Source organism: Zalophus californianus, chromosome Y (assembly GCF_009762305.2).
Source record: "Zalophus californianus isolate mZalCal1 chromosome Y, mZalCal1.pri.v2, whole genome shotgun sequence".
NCBI lineage: Eukaryota > Metazoa > Chordata > Mammalia > Carnivora > Otariidae > Zalophus > Zalophus californianus.
This window is the reverse complement of record NC_045613.1, coordinates 2936403-2955450: the sequence shown is the minus strand read 5'-3', so window position 1 is coordinate 2955450 and position 19048 is coordinate 2936403. Positions and strand designations below refer to the sequence as shown.

The 19048-nt window shown below is 38.4% G+C and overlaps 1 protein-coding gene across 1 annotated transcript; it reads left to right on the top strand.

The window, feature by feature from the left end:
* The first annotated feature begins 13172 nt into the window (after nt 1-13172).
* Nucleotides 13173-13835, top strand: SRY (sex determining region Y). The gene has a single exon (XM_035725890.1). The coding sequence runs from the start codon at nt 13173-13175 to the stop codon at nt 13833-13835; it is 663 nt and encodes a 220-aa protein (XP_035581783.1).
* Nucleotides 13836-19048: the final 5213 nt, after the last annotated feature.

The window sequence follows — 19048 nt, the reverse complement described above, 5'->3', positions numbered from 1 at the left end:
CTTCTTTCTTTCTTTTTTTAAATTTTATATTGTTATGTTAATCACCATACATTACATCATTACTCTGTGATGTAGTGTTCCATGATTCATTGTTTGTGCATAACACCCACTGCTCCACGCAGAACATGCTCTCTATAATACCCATCACCAGGCTAACTCATCCCCACATCCCCTCCCTCTTCTTTTTTTTCTTAACATATATTGCATTATTTGTTTCAGAGGTACAGATCTGTGATTCAACAGCCTTGCACAATTCATAGCACTCACCATAGCACATACCCTCCCTAATGTCTATCACCCAGCCACCCCATCGCTACCACACCACCCCCCCTAAAGCAACACTCAGTTTGTTTCCTGAGATTAAGAATTCCTCATATCAGTGAGGTCATATGACACATGTCTTTCTCTGACTTATTTCACTCAGCATAACACCCTCCAGTTCCATCCACATCATTGCAAATGTCAAGATCTCATTCCTTTTGATGACTGCATAATATTCCATTGTAGATATATACCACATCTGCTTTATTCAATCATCTGTCGATGGACATCTTGGCTCTTTCCACAGTTTAGCTATTGTGGACATTGCTGCTATCAACTTTGGGGTGCACGTACCCCTTCGGATCCCTATATTTGTATCTTTGGGGTAAATACCCAGTAGTGCAATTGCTGGATCGTATGGTAGCTCTATATTCAAATTTGAGGAAACTCCATACTGTTTTCAAGAGTGGCTGCACCAGCTTGCATTCCCAACAACAGTGTAGGAGGGTTCCCATTTCTCTGCATCCCCGCCAATATCTGTCATTTCCTGACTTGTTAATTTTAGCCATTCTGACTGGTGTGAGGTGGTATCTCATTGAGGTTTTGATTTGGATTTCCCTGATGCCGAGCGATGTTGAGCATTTCTTCATGTGTCTGTTGTCCATTTCATTTGTCTGTAGATTTCTTTTGAAAAATGTCTGTTCATACCTCCTGGCCATTTCTTAGTTCTTTATAGATTTTGGATACTAGCCCTTTATCTGATATATCATTTGCAAATATCTTCTCCCATTCTGTCAGTTGTCTTTTGGTTTTGCTGACTGTTTCTTTTGCTGTGCAAAAGATTTATATCTTGAAGAGGTCAAAATAGTTCATTTTTGCCCTGGCTTCCCTTGCCTTTGGTGAAGTCTCTAGGAAGAAGTTGCTATGGCTGAGGTCGAAGAGGTTGCTACCTGTGTTCTCCTTTAGGATTTGGATGGACTCCTGTCTCACATTGAGGTCTTTCAACCATTTTGAGCCTATTTTTGTGTGTCGTGTAAGGAAATAGTCCAATTTTATTCTTCTGCATGTGGCTGTCCAATGTTCCCAACACCATTTGTTGAAGAGACTCTTTTTTTCCATTGGACATTCTTTCCTGCTATGTCAAAGATGAGTTGACCATATAGTTGAGGGTCCATTTCTGGGCTCTCTATTCTGTTCCATTGATCTATGTGTCTGTTTTTGTGCCAGTACCATACTGTCTTGATGATGACAACTTTGTAATAGAGCGGGAAGTCCAGAATTGTGATGCCGCCAGCTTTGCTTTTCTTTTACAACATTCCTCTGGCTTTTCGGAGTCTTTTCTGATTCCATACAAGTTTTAGGATTATTTGTTCCATTTCTTTGAAAAAAATGGATGGTATTTTGGTGGGGATTGCATTGAATGTGTAGATTGCTCTAGGTAACATTGACATCTTCACAATATTTGTTCTCCCAATCCATGAGCATGGAAAGTTTTTCCATTTCTTTGTGTCTTCTTCAATTTCTTTCATGAGTATTTTATAGTTTTCTGAGTACAGATCCTTTGCCTCTTTGGTTAAATTTATTCCTAGGTATCTTATGGTTTTGGGTGAAATTGTAAATGGGATCAACTCCTTAATTTCTCTCTCTTCTGTCTTGTTGTTGGTGTATAGGAATGCCACTGATTTCTGTGCATTGATTTTATATCCTGCCACTTTACTGAATTCCTGTATGAGTTCTAGCAGTTTTGGGGTGGAGTCTTTTGGGTTTTCCACATAAAGTATCATATCATCTGCAAAGAGTGAGAGTTTGACTTCCTCTTTGTCGATTTGGATGCCTTTGATTTCTTTTTGTTGTCTGATTGCTGTGGCTAGGACTTCTAATACTATGGTGAATAGCAGTGGTGATAGTGGGCATCCCTACCATGTTTCTGACCTCAGGGGGAAAGCTCTCAGTTTTTCCCCATTGAGAATGATATTTGCTGTAGGGTTTTCATAGATGGCTTTTATGATATTGACGTATGGGCCCTCTATCCCTATAGTCTGAAGAGTTTTGATCAAGAAAGGATGCTGTACTTTGTCAAATGCTTTTTCTGTATCTATTGAGAGGATCATATGATTCCTGTTCTTTCTTTTGTTAATGTATTCTATCACATTGATTGAAATGCAGCTGCTGAACCAACTTTGCAGCCCAGGGATAAATCCCACTTGGTTTTGGCAAATAATTCTTTTAATGTACTGTTGGATTCTATTGGTTAGTATTTTGGTGAGAATTTTTGCATCCATGTTCATTAGGGATATTGGTCCGTAATTCTCCTTTTTCATGGGGTCTTTGGTTTGCAGATCAAGGTAATGGTGGCCTCATTAAATGAGTTTGGAAGTTTTCCTCTCATTTGTATTTTTTGGAACAGTTTCAGAAGAATAGTTATTAATTCTTTAAATGTTTCGTAGAATTCCCCTGGGAAGCCATCTGGCCCTGGGCTTTTGTTTGTTGCAAGAGTTTTGATGACTGCTTCAATGTCCTTAGTGGTTAAAGGTCTGTTCAGGTTTTCTATTTCTTCCTGGTTCAGTTTTAGTAGTTGATACATCTCTAGGAATGCATCCATTTTTCCAGATTATCTAATTTGCTGACCTATAGTTGCTCATAATATGTTCTTATAATTGTTTGAATTCTTTGGTGTTGGTTGTGATCTCTCCTCTTTCATTCACGATATTGTTGATTTGGGGCATTTCTCTTTTCTTTTTGATAAGTCTGGCTAGGAGTTTATCAGTCTTGTTAATTCTTTCAAAGAAGCAGCTCCTAGTTTCGTGGATCTGTTCTACTGTTCTTTTGGTTTCTATTTCATTGATTTCTGCTCTGATCTTTATTATTTCTCTTCTCCTGCTGGCTTTAGGCTTTATTTGCTGTTTTTTCTCTAGCTCCTTTAGCTGTAGGGTTAGGTTGGGTATTTGAGACCTTTCTTATTTTTCGAGAAAGGCTTGTATTGCTATATACTTTCCTCTTAGGTCTGCCTTTGCTCATCCCAAAGATTTTGAACAGTTGTGTTTTCATTTACATTGATTTCCATGAATTTTTTAATTCTTCCTTAATTTCCTGGTTGACCCATTCATTCATTAGTAGGGTGCTCATTAGCCTCCATGTATTTGAGTTCTTTCCGACTTTCCTCTTGTGATTGAGTTCTAGTTTCAAAGTATTGTGGTCTGAAAATATGCAGGGAATGATCCCAATCTTTTGATACCAGTTGAGACCTGATGTGTGACCTAGGATGTAATCTATTCTGGAGAATGTTCCGTAGGCACTAGAGAAGAAGGTGTATTCCATTGCTTTGGGTTGGAATGTTCTGAATATGTCTGTGAAGTCCATTTGGTCCAATGTGTCATTTAAAGTCTTTATTTCCTTCTTGATCTTTTGTTTAAATTATCTGTCCATTTCTGTCAGGTGGGTTTTTAAGGCCCCCACTATCATTGTATTGTTGTCAATGTGTTTCTTTGCCTTTGTTATTAATTGCCTTATATAATTGGCTGCTCCCATGTTAGAGACATAGATATTTACAATAGTTAGATCTTCTTGTTGGATAGACCCTTCAAGTAGGATATAGTGCCTTTCCTCATCTCCCATTACAGTCTTTGGTTTAAAATCTAATTTGTCGGATAGAAGGATTGCCACCCCAGCTTTCTTTTCATTCCATTAGCATGGTAAATGGTTTTGCACCCCCTCACTTTCAATCTCGGGGTGTCTTTGAGTCTAAAATGAGTCTCTTGCAGACAGCATATCGATGGGTCTTGTTTTTTATTTTTTTTATTTTTTTATTTTTTTAAAGATTTTATTTATTTATTCATGAAAGACAGAGACAGAGAGAGAGAGAGGCAGAGGGAGAAGCAGGCTCCCAAAGAACAGGGAGCCCGACACGGGACTCGATCTCAGGACCCCCAGATCACGACCTGAGCCGAAGGCAGACACTTAACCATCTGAGCCACCCAGGCGCCCTCGATGGGTCTTGTTTTTTAATCAATTCTGATAGCCTGTGTCTTTTGATTGGGGTATTTAGCCCATTTACATTCAGGGTAACTACTGAAAGATATGAATTCAGTGCCATTTTATTGCCTGTAAGGTGACTGTTTCTGTATATTGTATTAAATTTTGTTCAGGATGGCATTGAAGGTATAGATTGCTGGGGCTCTCACAGACATTTTAACAATGTTTATTCTTCCAATCCATGAGCATGGAATATTTTTCCATCTTTTTGTGTCTTCTTCAATTTCTTTCACGAGTGTTCTGTAGTTCCTAGAGTATAGATCCCCTACCTCTTTGCTTAGGCTTATTCCGAGGTATCTTACAGTTTTGGATGCTATTGTAAATGGAATCATTTCTCTAATTTCTCTTTCTGCCGTTGCATTGTTAGTGTATAAGAAAGCAACTGATTTCTGTGCATTGATTTTTGTACCCTGCCACATTACTGAATTGCTGTATGAGTTCTAGTAATTTGGGCATGGAGTCTTTTGGGTTTCCCACATAAAGTATCATGTCATCTGTGAAAAGAGTTTGACTTCTTCTTTGCCAATTTGAATACCTTTTATTTCTTTTTTGTTTTCTGATTGCTGTCGCTAGGACTTCTAGTACTATGTTGAACAATAGTGGCAAGAGCTGGCATCCTTGACGTGTTCCTGATTTTAAGGGAAAGTCTCTCAGCTTTTCCCCATTGAGCATGATATTTGCTGTGGGTTTTTCATAGATGGATTTTGAGCAGAGTGGTCTTTAGCCTCCAAGTGTTTGAATTTCTTCCAAATTTCTTGTGATTTAGTTCCAGTTTTAAAGCATTGTAGTCTCAGAATATGCAGGGAATAATCTCAATCTTTTGGTATTGTCTGAGACCCAAATTGTGACACAGTATGTGGTCTATTCTGGAAAATTTCTATGTGCATTCCAGAAGAATGAGTATTCTGTCATTTTGGGGTGGAATGTTCTGTATATATCAATGAGGTCCATGTGGTCCAGTGTATCATTCAAAATTCTTGTTTCCTTGTTGATTTTCTGCTTAGGTGATCTGTCCATTGCTGAGAGTGGAGTTTTGAGGTCTCCTACAATTAACATATTGTTATCAATATGACTCTTTATTTTTGTTAACAGTTGGCTTATGTAGATGGCTGCTCACATGTTGGGGGCATAGATATTTACAATTGTTAGATCTTGTTGGATAGACCCCTGAAGAATGATATAGTGTCCTTCTGTGCCTCTAATTACATACTTTAGTTTAAAATCTAATTTGCTTGATATAAGAATTGCTACCCTAGCTTTCTTTTGAGGTCCGCTGGCTTGGAAGATGGATCTCCATCCCTTCACTTTCAGTCTGGATGTATCTTTAGGTTCAAAATGAGTCTCTTATAGACAGCCTATGGATGGGTCTGTCTTTTTATCCAATCTGCAACTTGTGCTGTTTATTGGAACATTTAGGCCATTCATGTTGAAAGTGATTACTGAAATTATGAGTTAATTGTCATCATGTTGCCCATGAAGATGTTGTTTTTATAGATTGTCCCTGTAAATTTCTGATGTATATTACACTTGGGGTCTTTCTCCTTTTATAGAACCCCCCTTAATATTTCTTGCAGGGCTGGCTTAGTGGTCACATATTCTTTCAGTTTCTGGCTGTCTTGGAAGCTCTGAATCTCTCCATCCATTCTGAATGACACCTTGCTGGATAAAGTATCCTTGGCTGCATGTTCTTCTCATTTAGTACCCTGAATATGTCTTGTCAGCCCTTTCTGGCTTGCCGGGTCTCTTTGTATAGGTCTGGCATTATTCTGATGTTCCTCCCTCTCTATGTAAGGAATCTCTTCTACCTAAGTGTCTTAAGATGGTTTCCTTGGTTCTAAGATTTGTCAGTTTTACTATTACATGCCAGGGTGTTGGCCTGTTTCCTTGATCTTGGGAGGGATCCTCTCTGCCTCTATGACAGGAATGTTTGTTTCATTCCCCAGATTAGGGAAGTTGTCAGCTATGATTTGCTCAAATACATCTTCTAGTCCTCTCTCTATCTTCAGTCCCTCCAGGATTCCAATTATTCTGACATTGGAACGCTTCATGGTGTCACTTATTTCTCTCATTCTATTTTTTAAAAGATTTTATTTATTTATTTATTCATGAGAGACAGAGAGAGAGAGAGAGGGAGAGAGAGAGAGAAGCAGAGGGAGAAGCAGGCTCCCAAGGTGAAGGGAGCCTGATGTGGGACTCGATCCCAGGAACCTGGGGTCATGACCTGAGCCGAAGGCAGCCACTTAACCATCTGAGCCACCCAGGCGCCCTCTCTCATTCTATTTTCATGGATTCTGAGTTGGTTTTCCCTGGCCTCTTTTCCCTTTTTATCTATTAAATTATTTTCCAGGTCGCTTATTCGTTCTTCTGCCTCACTTACCCTAGCTGTTAGATTATCAAGATTGGATTGGATCTCACTGATAGCATTTTTAAGTTCTGCCAATTCAGCTTTCATTTGTGCCTTTAGAGACTCTATATTTCCATTAATTCATTTCTCCATTCTAGCTATTGTCTTCACAATTGCTAGCCTGAATTCCTTCTCTGACATCTTGGTTATATTTGCATCCATTTGTAAATCTGCAGCATAAGTCATAATCTCTGATTCTTTTCTATTTTGGGGGTTCCTCTTCTTAGTCATTCTGTTGATGGGTGGTTGAGGGAATGTATAGAGTCCAAATTATTGACCAGAAACCAAGCAAGATGCATCTGTTTTCTAGGGACCTTAAGGTTGCTGGCCTCTTTTTCCCAGCTGGTCTTCTAGGAGAGTGTCCTGCCACACTGTTACTCAGCCAACCTTGTTTGGTCAGAGTTGCCCTGCCCCCCTGTGGCGGGGTATGGGCTCAGTGGGAATCAGTTTTGAGGGCTTTTGTTCTCTGGTGGCTTTCCCTGGTGGCTTTCTCTGTCTCTTCCATGAGTCAGAGCAGAAGAGACCATTTCCAAGCTCTGCCTCAGAGCAGAGAGATCTCAGTCTGTTCTTCAGTGAGCTCTCCAGGACACAATGTCTCTGTTTCTCTCCATGCTGCTATAAACTGCAGCGTTCTGGGTTGTGCGCCCCTCTGCAGTGCCCCCAGTCCTGCCTCCATGTCAGGGCACATCTCTGCCCTTTGTGCTTCTAAAACTGCCAGCTTCTCCCAGTTCACACATGTTAAGGCGCCCGCTCTGGGTTTCTGCCCTGGGGGCTGCCCTAAAGGCCTTCCCCACTGCTACTGGTCTGTCAGTCTGTGCCCTGTCCCCAGGGAGCGAAGGTGTCACTCACCAGTGGTGTAGATTCCCCATGGCCAGGCTCCCTCCCACTGCCATTCGTCCTCTGATATCTGCCCACAGAATCATGGCTCCCCACTTCATACCTTGAAACCAACAGCCTGCTATATTCTGTTTGTAGAGATCCAGATCTTCTTACATCTCAGGGTGATTTTGTGGGTGCTCAGAGTGTTCTGGTAGATATCCAGCTCAATTCCAGGGACCAGTTGAAAAAGGTTCCCTACTTCTCCACCATCTTTCCTCTCCCCCCAATTGTGAAATATTCTTTATGATGAGATTGCAACAGGTATATGACAACTATAATAGAAAAATATGAGGAATTGTGGGTTTTTCATGTTTGTATATATTTTATATCATCTTGCTTGAAATTTGGTGAGAAATTGGCTAAAACAATCATCTGAGTCTGGTGACCAGAAAAAAAAGGCATGGGGGGTGGATTTCTCTGTCTGCTGTCATCCATGATGGTTAGTAGTTAATATTTTCCTATGAAAAGAAGACATAATTTCTGTGTTTACTGCCATGTTTATGTTAGGGTGGAGACTTAACACCAGAATGAGGTTAAATTCATCCCCTGCATCAGGAGCTTTTCTTAGGACAAGCAGAGGGCTATGGTCATGCTCTGAGGGTTGTCTATTTAGATATACAGATATTTACTTATTACTTACTTACTTACTTCTTACTTACTTACTTACTTACTTACTTACTTACTTACTTACTTACTTACTTATAATTGGAAGGGGTCTTAGGTAAGGAATGCAAGGCCTTTCTAGTTCATAGGCTGGACTCATGTGTTCATTCACCTTGTACCCACGCTTCTGCAGGGGCCACTAGTGGGTTTGTTAGTGGGGTCTGAGAAGACACAAAGCTGATTAGGAGGAAACAGTTGTCTGAAAAACAAGCTTTAAACTTTCTGCTAGTTTTAACTTCATTAACCCTATGAGACATGGTTTCAATTACCCTGTGAATTATGATCATTCCTCAATATTGAAGAATTGGGACAATGACCACTTTGGCTAGTTCTTTATCTCATCAGCTGAGGTAGGTTTTGGGTAAAGAGCAGCTTTTGCAAATCTTAGCTGTAACATGCCTATGTGCTGGGCTAAGCACAAGCAAGAGAAATAGGTCACAGGAGAAGGGAAATAAAAGGAACATGGAGTCAGACATGCTAAGTTCTTTCCTGTTACCATTTCCTGTTGTCAAGCCTTCATTCCATTTCTATGGAACATGGGCAGAGGTCCATGTCCTATAACTGCTCCAAGCTGAATTAGGGTGCAATAAGGGGTTTTGCCATTGTTGGCCTCTTGTCCTATTGGAGGGGCTATCAGAGATCATTCCCTATCTGAGAACTTGGATATTTTTCTACATAGTTTGTTACTATATGACATTGTTAGATTTATCCCCAAGTATATTGTAAGGTATAGTAACAGAGTAGTCAATCCTATCATTCCCTCTAAAATGTATCTGATACTGGTGGATAATCCAAGAGAATAGAACAATAAACCAGTCCCAGCTACCTTGGAAAGGGGGCTGTGGTGATCAAGAGGCTCTTGTAACCTAGTGGCTTGCTGTTTGGTTTTATTTATTTGGATTCTTCTTAGTTTCCAGGGGGAGTTAATTTAGGTGCAGCACGTAGTGTTCACCATTTAGACTCTGCCTTACTTAGAGAGTAATCAGGTAATCAATAAGAGGCATTTCTATGGAAACAAAAGAAAAATACAGGTTAATGGTTGGAGGAAATTATAAACCCATTGTGTGAATCCCAAGTGCTGCCAGCAAGAAGATTACTGGATGTCAGGCTACAACCATCCTCAGATGGAATGGGAGCAGGCAGCAGCAATGTGATGGGTTTTTCTGGTTTGTAGTTATTTCTCTGGTGTTATATTCCCTTTAAATGGCCCATAGAGCAAAAAGCCTGAAGATTCTTTGTACATGAGCTATTGTGGCAGTTTCTCTGAAATTTACCTCATGTTGTCCACTTCACTCTGCAGGGCTTCTGAAAAAAAGGCATTTTTAGTCCTTAATAATCCCATGTCAAGAGAATGGGAGCAAATTGGAAACCTTAGTTTGGAGAGTTGCAGCCAGATATTGGAGGAAACCAGAAGAATTCAGGATCCAGACCAATTTTATAGGCAAACAAGAAACAAAGGTAATTCATCAGAAGTAGAATCTAACATCTACAAAGGTGTGTTATTGAAACTTAACTATTCTCTAACATCACCATTATTTCCTATCAAAAATAACCAAATTAAGATTAATTTGTTTGCAAAATAGTAAAGTTTTAACAAACTTGGTCAGTCAGTTAAACATTTACCTTAGGCTCAGGTCCTGATCCTGGGGTCCTGGGATCAAGCGCTACATTGCTACATCAGGCTACCTGCTCAGTGGGGAGTCTGCTTTACATCAGGCTCCCTGCTCAGTGGGGAGTCTGCTTCTCCCTCTCCCTCTGTGACAAATAAATAAATAAAATCTTTAAAACAACAACAAATCAAACTTGGTCTGATTGATTACATAAGCACAGCAAGAACAATGATTGACCATATAGGTCCTTTTAAATCTGCTTTGTTGGAACTTTTTATAAGGAATTTTACATTGAGACTTTAACAGCCTTTTAAAGGCCAAGAACCAAGTCAAATATTTGCCATCAGATTTGCCTGCAATTTCAGCAGATTTGGATGAATTCCTTTCTTCTTAAGTTCCCCCCAAAATCCTGAAGTTCCTGCACCTGCCAGGAAGTGACATTCTTTACTCACATGGTAAGGCAGCTGGGAGCTCTGCAAACAAGGTACTAGGCCAATTTTTCCAAGGAGCTCTATTGCCTCCATAAAGACAACGTTGGTTCCTTAAAGCTGGCTGGTCATATCTGAGTCTATGCATGTCTCATCCAAATATAACATTCAAGTCAAAGCCTTGTTAAAATAACCAATGTTTCCAGTGGTGTCCTGTCACAAGAAGAACTGATTTTCATTAAACTCATGCAAATAAGTATTCCAGAGATGGAAGACTGTGAGTCCAAACTTCAGATCTGCCTCTGGTCTTGTTGGCAGCACCTCTTGCCAATCTGCCTGTAATTTCCCCTCCTCCTTTCCTGTACCACCACCTGGGCTGCTTGCACAGCCTCTTCCTAGACCATCCTCAGTGCCTCTGGAGCCATCAGCTCCTGCTCCTCCTATCCTTACTATTGAGGAACAAACAAACAAACAAACAAAAAACAAAAACAAAAAACATACCTACCCCAAGCTGTCAGGCAGCCTCCTTATGAGGTTCAAACTGAAGAACCTCCCAAATCCGCATGAAGAAGCACAGGGACTCCTCTGCACTTACACTTCTCACTACAGATTTCCCACAGGATCCCCAAGTAAAATTGACCGTTGGGGAACACATTGACTTTTAGTGGACACAGGTGCAACATATATTAGAGCTAATCATGGTTCTTAGTTTAATTAAAACAAACATGTCTTTAGAGTTATCAACATCAAATATAATACAGAGAACCAACTTTTGTTCCACCTGAGATTACTAGTTAAGTTCATGTTATCTCTGTTGCAATTTGTCACAAAGGTGACTTAAATGGTTGATTTTTTCTGTCTCATGAAATTTTCAGGGGTAATTGTTAAGAACAAGTAGGTTAAATAAATAAAAAATGTTTATAGATAAAACTGTAAATAGCTTCCAAAAATCATTGGCAACCTAGAACTTTGAATATTAGCTTAGTTAAATGATAACTTGGTTAAATTCATTGCTTAGCTAAGTCTTTTCCAAATCAGACAGAATACTAAAATATTAATTACTGAATGTAGTTTTGTCTACTTTTGGCTTCTTTTTGCAGAGAAACTAAAGATACCTCAGTTGGTTGAAAAACATGCTTTGAAACTTATTGAAAGATTTACTATGGAAAAAAGACATTTCTAAAAAGTATGAAATATTTTCAAAAATATACAATCTAAAAATTTTGATAATAATTATTCAAAATTTGATACTAGTTAGTTTTCAGAGAAGACTAGGAATTAAAATTCTGAGAAATATAATTGAGACTGCTGAAAAATTATTTCAAAAAGCAACTCATGTAGAAAGTAGGAGAAATATGAGAAAGGTATTAGGAATGAAAATACATTTTTGTTGAGGGAAAAGAAAGTAATTTTGTCCTAAAATGAGACCGATTGTTTAGAGAGGGGAAGCTTATGACAAAACCTAAATAAAAAAGAAAGTTGAAGGTTTGTGAAGGGGAATCTTTGGAAAATAATATTATGTGTGGTCAGGACTGACTAAGATTGGAATAAATATATATATATATATATTTTTATGGATAAATAAATTTTAAAGTATATGGGTATGGGGCGCCTGGGTGGTGTAATTGTTTAAGCATCTGACTCTTGCTTTCAGCTCAGGCCTGGGATGGAGCCCTGTGTCAGGCTCTGTGCCCAGTGTGGAGCTGCCTGGAGACTAGCTCCCTATTCCTCTTCCTCTCCCTCTGCTCCCCCTTCCCCTGTGCTCCCACACACTCTCTCTCTCACTCTCTCAAATAAAAATAAATACAAATTTTTTAATGTACATGGGTAGAAAATTAAATTTGTTTTATATTTCTGTTTAAAAAAATACAGTTTCTTGCATCATTGGTCTGCTCCTGCCAGAAACAACAACACAGTTTCAAAGTTTTGTCTTCATCAGGTCTTTGACAACTTGTTAAGTTATGTCTTCTCAATAGCAAAGGAGCTAAGTTTTGCTACAGCTGTACAAACTTCCATATTAACTCTTATGGCCAAGCTTCATTAAACAGATAATTAAGTTTTAAGTTTTGTAATGAGCCATGATTCTTAATCCTGTTTAGGCATGTGCTTTAGAATCTTGAGACCCCAAAAGTCAAATTCTAAATGAGGTCTTTTTGACTAGTTGAGCTTGTTTTTGCTTTGATATGTTAAGGACCGTGCAAAGCACTGTCTTGTGTAAGACTGATGAATTACAGGTCTGTTCCCCTGAAACAAATAATACACTATATGCTAATTAAAAAAAGAGATTAAAAAATATTAGCTGGAAATATGTATTAGCATTCTGTTAATCATCAACGTAGATAACAAAATAGAATTACTAGTTATTTGGCAGTGGAAAACTGGCATAGAATTTTGAATTCTAGTTTAAGTAGAAGTGAAGAAACACGATGATGATTAACATGAATTCAGTATCCAGTGGTGTTTTAACACCTAATAGAATTAGGTTATCTTTAAAGTTTGTTTTTTAAACGTAAATTTCACTTTTGATAAACAATTCACAATCTTTCCTGCACATTCCTCCTTTGATTTAAAGGGATAATAAACTAAATTAATAACAGTAAAGTTTATTTCAATCCTTAAAGAGAGGCATAGAAACTTCAGAGCTGTGGATTAGATGTAGAGCACATAGGCAGCATTGTATGATGACCTTATATGGAAATTTTGCTTGAGAATGGGTAGGTTGGGCTTTGGCTGACGGTCAGGGGGCGGGTTTGAGGCAAGGTGCTGGGCGGAGAAATTAGTATTTTAGAAACAAAAGTTACAGCACCAGAGTGTAGATAATTTTTCGAACGCTTACACCTTCCAACTTTGCTACCCACCCACCCTTTTTTTTTTCCCACCGCTGTAATTTCCGCTATGTTCGGAGTATTGAACAGCGATGATCACCGTGCAGCGATACAACAACGAAATATCCTCGCCTTTGGAAGAACCTCTTCTGAACTGTGGACGAGCAATCCTACCTCAAATTATTGGTGTGAAACCAGAGGAAATGGTAGGGACAGCGGCCAGAACCGCGTCAGACGGCCCATGAACGCATTCATGGTGTGGTCGCGTGATCAAAGGCGCAAGGTGGCTCTAGAGAATCCCCAAATGCAAAACTCAGAGATCAGCAAGCAGCTGGGGTACCAGTGGAAAATGCTTACAGAAGCCGAAAAATGGCCATTCTTCGAGGAGGCACAGAGACTACAGGCCGTGCACCGAGAGAAATACCCAGACTATAAATATCGACCTCGTCGGAAGGCCCTGCCACAGAAAAGTGATAAATTGCTACCTGCAGCCTCCTCCTCCCTGCTATGCAGGCAGGTGCTCGTGGATAAGTCGTATCCCTTCACGTACAGGGACAGCTGTAGTAGGGCTACACACTCACATATGGAGGACCAGTTAAGCTCCTCACAACCCGTGAACATAGCCAACTCGCTGCTGCAACAGGAGCACCACTACAGCTCTACAAGCCTCCGTGGCAGTCCGGAAACCTTGGCTACGCATCTGTCCGCTGACCCTCCCTTTTACCCTAAGTAACAGCTGGGACTTTCTGATGCTTATTTTCCATGGTGATTTCCTTACTCTGGCTAACAAAGGCCCTATTCATATTAATTCTGCTATTATTTCATGTGTCACTTAATTTCAAAATAAGGCGTGGAAACTTGCTTATCATATAAAGAATTACAGGATGTTCTGAATTGATTCGTCTGGGGTTATGGCTTACATTGACAAGAGAGCATCTTAACACTCCTGAAAACTGCTTGAGTTCCTAGACCACCTGTTTTCCTTTTAACAGAACAACTGTCATATCTAATTTTAATTGTTCCACATTGGCCTCTAAATAAATTGAATAGTTGCAAGTTTATACTAATAATCTGATAATCATCAGCATAGATAACAGAATTCTCACTCTTTAAATACAGTAACAAAAATTTGGTAGTGAGAACAGGGATAAAATGTACTTCATATCCTTTGAAGCAAGGATCCTTCCTGACACTCTGTTGGTCTCTTAGCTACTTTGCCCGACTTTGTAATCCCCAGATAATTAACTACTAGATATGTAAATTACATCTTCTTTGGTACTTTATATTATCTCCCATCCCTGCTGTGGAAAAACCGGTTTTGGCGAAATCTGCAATTCAATTCCTCTCCTCTACACAAGTCTGCACGCTTTGACGTCCACTTTGAACCATTTATAACATCTATCTGGTAAAAGAAAATCTTTATTTAAATCGTGTTCATTTTTATATCTATATGACACCCATATCTTTACCTCTTTTTCTGAAGTTTTCTTCTAACAAAGTACTTGTTTCTATTGCCTCCTAACTTACACACACATGTGAAAGGAAGAGAAAGAATGTTGAGAATATGAACTATTCAGATTATGGGGGCAGTGGCATGGGAGGTGGGACTGCCAATGTGGCTAATCTAATGTAGATGTCAATGAAAAGTTAAACCAAAGGCATTATAAAATTTACAAATAGGCTAAAGCAGAAAACCAGCAGTTTGCAAAAAAAAAAAAAATCATCACTTTGTAAATAAAAATAAATTGACAGTTAAAATATACCTTGCATATCAAAATCAATTTTGCAATCCATATATTCCAAACCTTTTAAAAAACAATGCCTCAAATAAAGCTTGAACACTGAAATAGTACATATTAGAGCTAAATGCCGTGTTTTAAAAGAAATTGCAAGGTAAAAAAAAAAAGAGACAGTTAAGTAGGCAGACTAATTTGTTGTGGAAACAGTATTGCTTAATCTGAGATTTATGCCAACTAAATGAGAAATATATATTGCAATATCTCTTAAACAACTTCTGGAACTTACTTTGTATTTTTAAAAATGTTTATATACGTTATATATATACATATATGTATATATACATACAAGTGTTTTATATTTAAAACCTCTCTTTCTTGGGGCCCCTGGGTGGCTCAGTGCATTAAGCGGCTGCCTTCGGCTCAGGTCATGATCCTGGGGTCTTGGGACTGAGCCCCACATCTGGCTCCTTGCTTGGTGGAGAGCCTGTTTCTCCCTCTCCATTTGCCTGCCATTCTGCCTACTTGTGCTCTCTCTCTCTCCTGTTAAATGAATAAAATATTAAAAAAAAAAAAAAACTCTCTTTCCACATGTTGTCCAAAATGAACTGCTCTGACCTTCATCACCACGGGTTCGTTTTCCTTTTCTTGGACTTGAAATAAATGGAAATATAAAAATACCATGTCTGGATGGTTTACTTAATGTAATTTCACTAACATTCAGTTTGTTAGTTTTAGAAATTTCTGTGTGTTTTTCATTCTACTTCCGATGGACATGGGAATAGACATTTTCTGGGTTTAGTCATTACAGAGAGTACTCTTCTTTGTACATTTGTATATATGTACATGGGAGAACATTACATGCGTTTCTGAGAAGCATACATCCCGGAAAGGAATTGCTGCTTTTATGTATTTTTAGCAGGGCTTTTTGGTTTTTTGTTTGTTTCTGTTTGTTTGTTTTGAAACAAATACTAATAGCCAGTATTCTTGTATTTTGTAATGGGTATCTGCTATATTTTAAAATGCCAGCTTTTAAGAAATATTTAGACAGACAAAAGGACCAAACTAGAGCATGGCCTCTAGATGTAATCTGGGTTTGACTCCTTTCTCTGCGATTTACTAGGCTTAACCTTGGACAATTTACTTTACCTGTGTGGCCCTCAATGTTCTCGCCATTAACATGATGATAATGATGATAACAAGAGTAATGTAACAACAAGAAAACCTTGTTTACTTGTGAAAAGCAAATTAAGGTATATAAGGATCCAATGAGAAAATGTCTATAAAATACTTAGGACAGAGGTTGGCATTAGTAAAGGATTAACTATTAGTTATTATTAACATGAAAATAATTGTTCCATCAAGAAACAATTTTAGTGGAAGAGTAATCTAGGTATCCATCCTTGATTTATTTAAATAGATATGCATGTATTAACTATTACTTTTAATAATAATACTTTTCCCTGTGACATAAAATGTCACTTTATCATACATTCATTTTCCATGAGTGCATAGACTGTTTCCATCCATTAATTTAACAGAGGGTTCTAATATTTTAATAGGTAATATTTGATTTTATATTGGGTTCCTTAAAAACAAAAAGTCAGGTATGATCTTATGTGAGATACCATGCACAGATGTTAAATTTCCAGGTTGACAAGTTTGAACAAATGCTTATAACTGAGTAACTACCACCCCAATTAGGTTATAGAATATTTCCATCACCCCACTGGCTCTAAAACTTCCCTGTGTACTCAATTTCCTCCATCAATGACATAATTTCTATCATTGAGAGATTAGTTTTGCCTGAGCTTGAGCTTCATCTAAAGAGAACCATACAGTACATATTCTGAAGTATCTTCTTTCACTCACCTTAAAGTTCGTATGATAAACCTACCACAGTTTATGTGAACTTGTTTGGACTGCTTTCAGCTTGAGGGTTTTGTTAATAAAACTGCCGTCAACAGTTGAGTTCAAATGTCTGAGTGAACCTAAGTTTTCAGTTCACTTGGGCAACACCCAGGGGTGAAATTTCTGGGTCACAGAGTAGCTGTGTGGGTAAATTTGTGAGAAGCTTCCTAAAATTTATCCAGAGCTTTTGTACCATTTCATATTTCTACCAGCAATACATGAAATACCCATACACACTTACGAAAAGGCTCAGCAAAATTTGGACTTATTTGGTCTTTTAAGGTTTAATCATAAAATGAAGGTGTGTGATGATAATTAAAATAGTTATGAGGAATGCTTGGGTGGCTCAGTTGGTTAAGCGTCTGCCTTTGGCTCAGGTCATGATCCCAGGATCCTCGGATTCCGTCCATGTTGGGCTCCCTGCTCAGCGGGGAGTCTGCTTCTCCCTCTCCCTCTGCCTGAAGACTGCACTCTGTCAAATAAATAAGTAAAATCTTAACCAAACAAAAACAAAAAAAGATCTTAAAAGAACATCTGAGGGGGAGACGAACCATGAGGGACTATGGACTCTGAAAAACAAACTAAGGGTTCTAGAGGGGATGGGGGTGGGAGAGTGGGTTAGCCTGGTGATGGGTATTAAAGAGGGCACGTTCTGCATGGAGCACTGGGTGTTATACGCAAACAATGAATCATGGAACACTACATCAAAAACTAATGATGTAATGTATGGTGATTAACATAACATAATAAAAAAAAAAGAAAAAAAAGAACAGTTGTTAACCTCTGCTTTATTTTCTGCTAGAGCAAATGATCCCTCATTACTCTTCCTGCTTTGGAATTTTTAGGCTGTATAGGGTTTTGTTTTGTTTAATTTTTTTGAAATCTCTATGCTGATTCAAATGACCAGAAAATTCTGCTGGTATTTTGGTTGAAATCACACAAAATTAGTAGATTAAATAAGAAAGATTACCAAATCTGGAATGTATGGTGAAAACAAAAGGAGTGGTTCTTCCCTGGTATTTAAATAAGGTGTCCGGGGCGCCTGGGTGGGTCAGTTGTTAAGTGTCTGCCTTCAGCTCAGGTCATGATCCCAGGGTCCTGGGATTGAGTCCCATATTGGGCTCCCTGCTCGGCAGGAAGCCTGCTTCTCCCTCTCCCACTCCCCCTGCTTGTGTTCCCTCTCTTGCTGTGTCTCCCTCTGTCAAATAAATAAATAAAATCTTTAAAAATATAAATAAATAAATAAATAAATAAATAAATAAATAAATAATAAATAAGGTGTTTTTCATATTTGTCCAGTAACTTTTTGTGACACTGCAGAAAAATAAAATTACTGTTTCCTTTATTGCCAAAAAGGAAAGCCACTCTTGACCCTCCTGTTCCTTAGAGCATTCCCTTTAGAAAACTTGTAAATTCTTTCTCCGCTCTTCTGTTGAGATGTATGTAAATCTTTTTAGGAGCTAAGTAAGGCCCCTGGCAGCACGGCAATCCCAGAAAAGCTCCTCTTAATGGCCTTGGAGCCTTCTCTTTGAAATGTAAACATCAGCAAAGATAGTGCTTTGAAGTCCCTTTACACGTAGGAGTTTAGCCTCAGCACCTGGCTTTAAGCTGCAACCACTTGCTAGTCATAGAGATAGGAGAAAATGCCTTTATTTATTTATTTATTTGTTTGTTTGTTTTCTTGGTTTATCATTATTTTTTTTGAAAACTTCTTTAGACAAAGATAATTATGTAACTCCAGTTTATAACTAATGTTTGTCATGATTAAGTGTTTTGAAATAGTAAGCACTGACATTCAAACCCACTTCCAGAGTTTAGGGAGTGTGTTTGTCAAAATATAAGACACAGTAAGAATGAAAATGTTTAGTATTGGTATTGCATTAACATATTAGACCTACCATAAATTCTCTTAGTTTCAACTAAAATTCTTTGGACTATGTAAGTTTGCTTTCATTAGGGCAAGATAAGCTCCTTTTCACTGAAACAAACATACAACGATTTAAAAAAATGTGCAATATATTAATTTAGGGGATGTATTTATTATAGCAAGAAATGCATTTATTCTTGTTCCACAGTTGAAATACTCAGCAAAGATTCAAAAAAGTTTCAAATATTGTTAAGCACTTGGGAATTAATAAAATTGTCCACTGCTCCCTCTTGGATCTTTTATGTTTCATCACATCAACCCATTGAAAAAAGAAGCATTAAATTTGTTCTTAGTGGAGTGTAGAGGTGGACAGCCATAAGAAACTCTGGATCATAAATGTAAGGTCCTTCGTCCCTCCCCCAATTTGAGGGA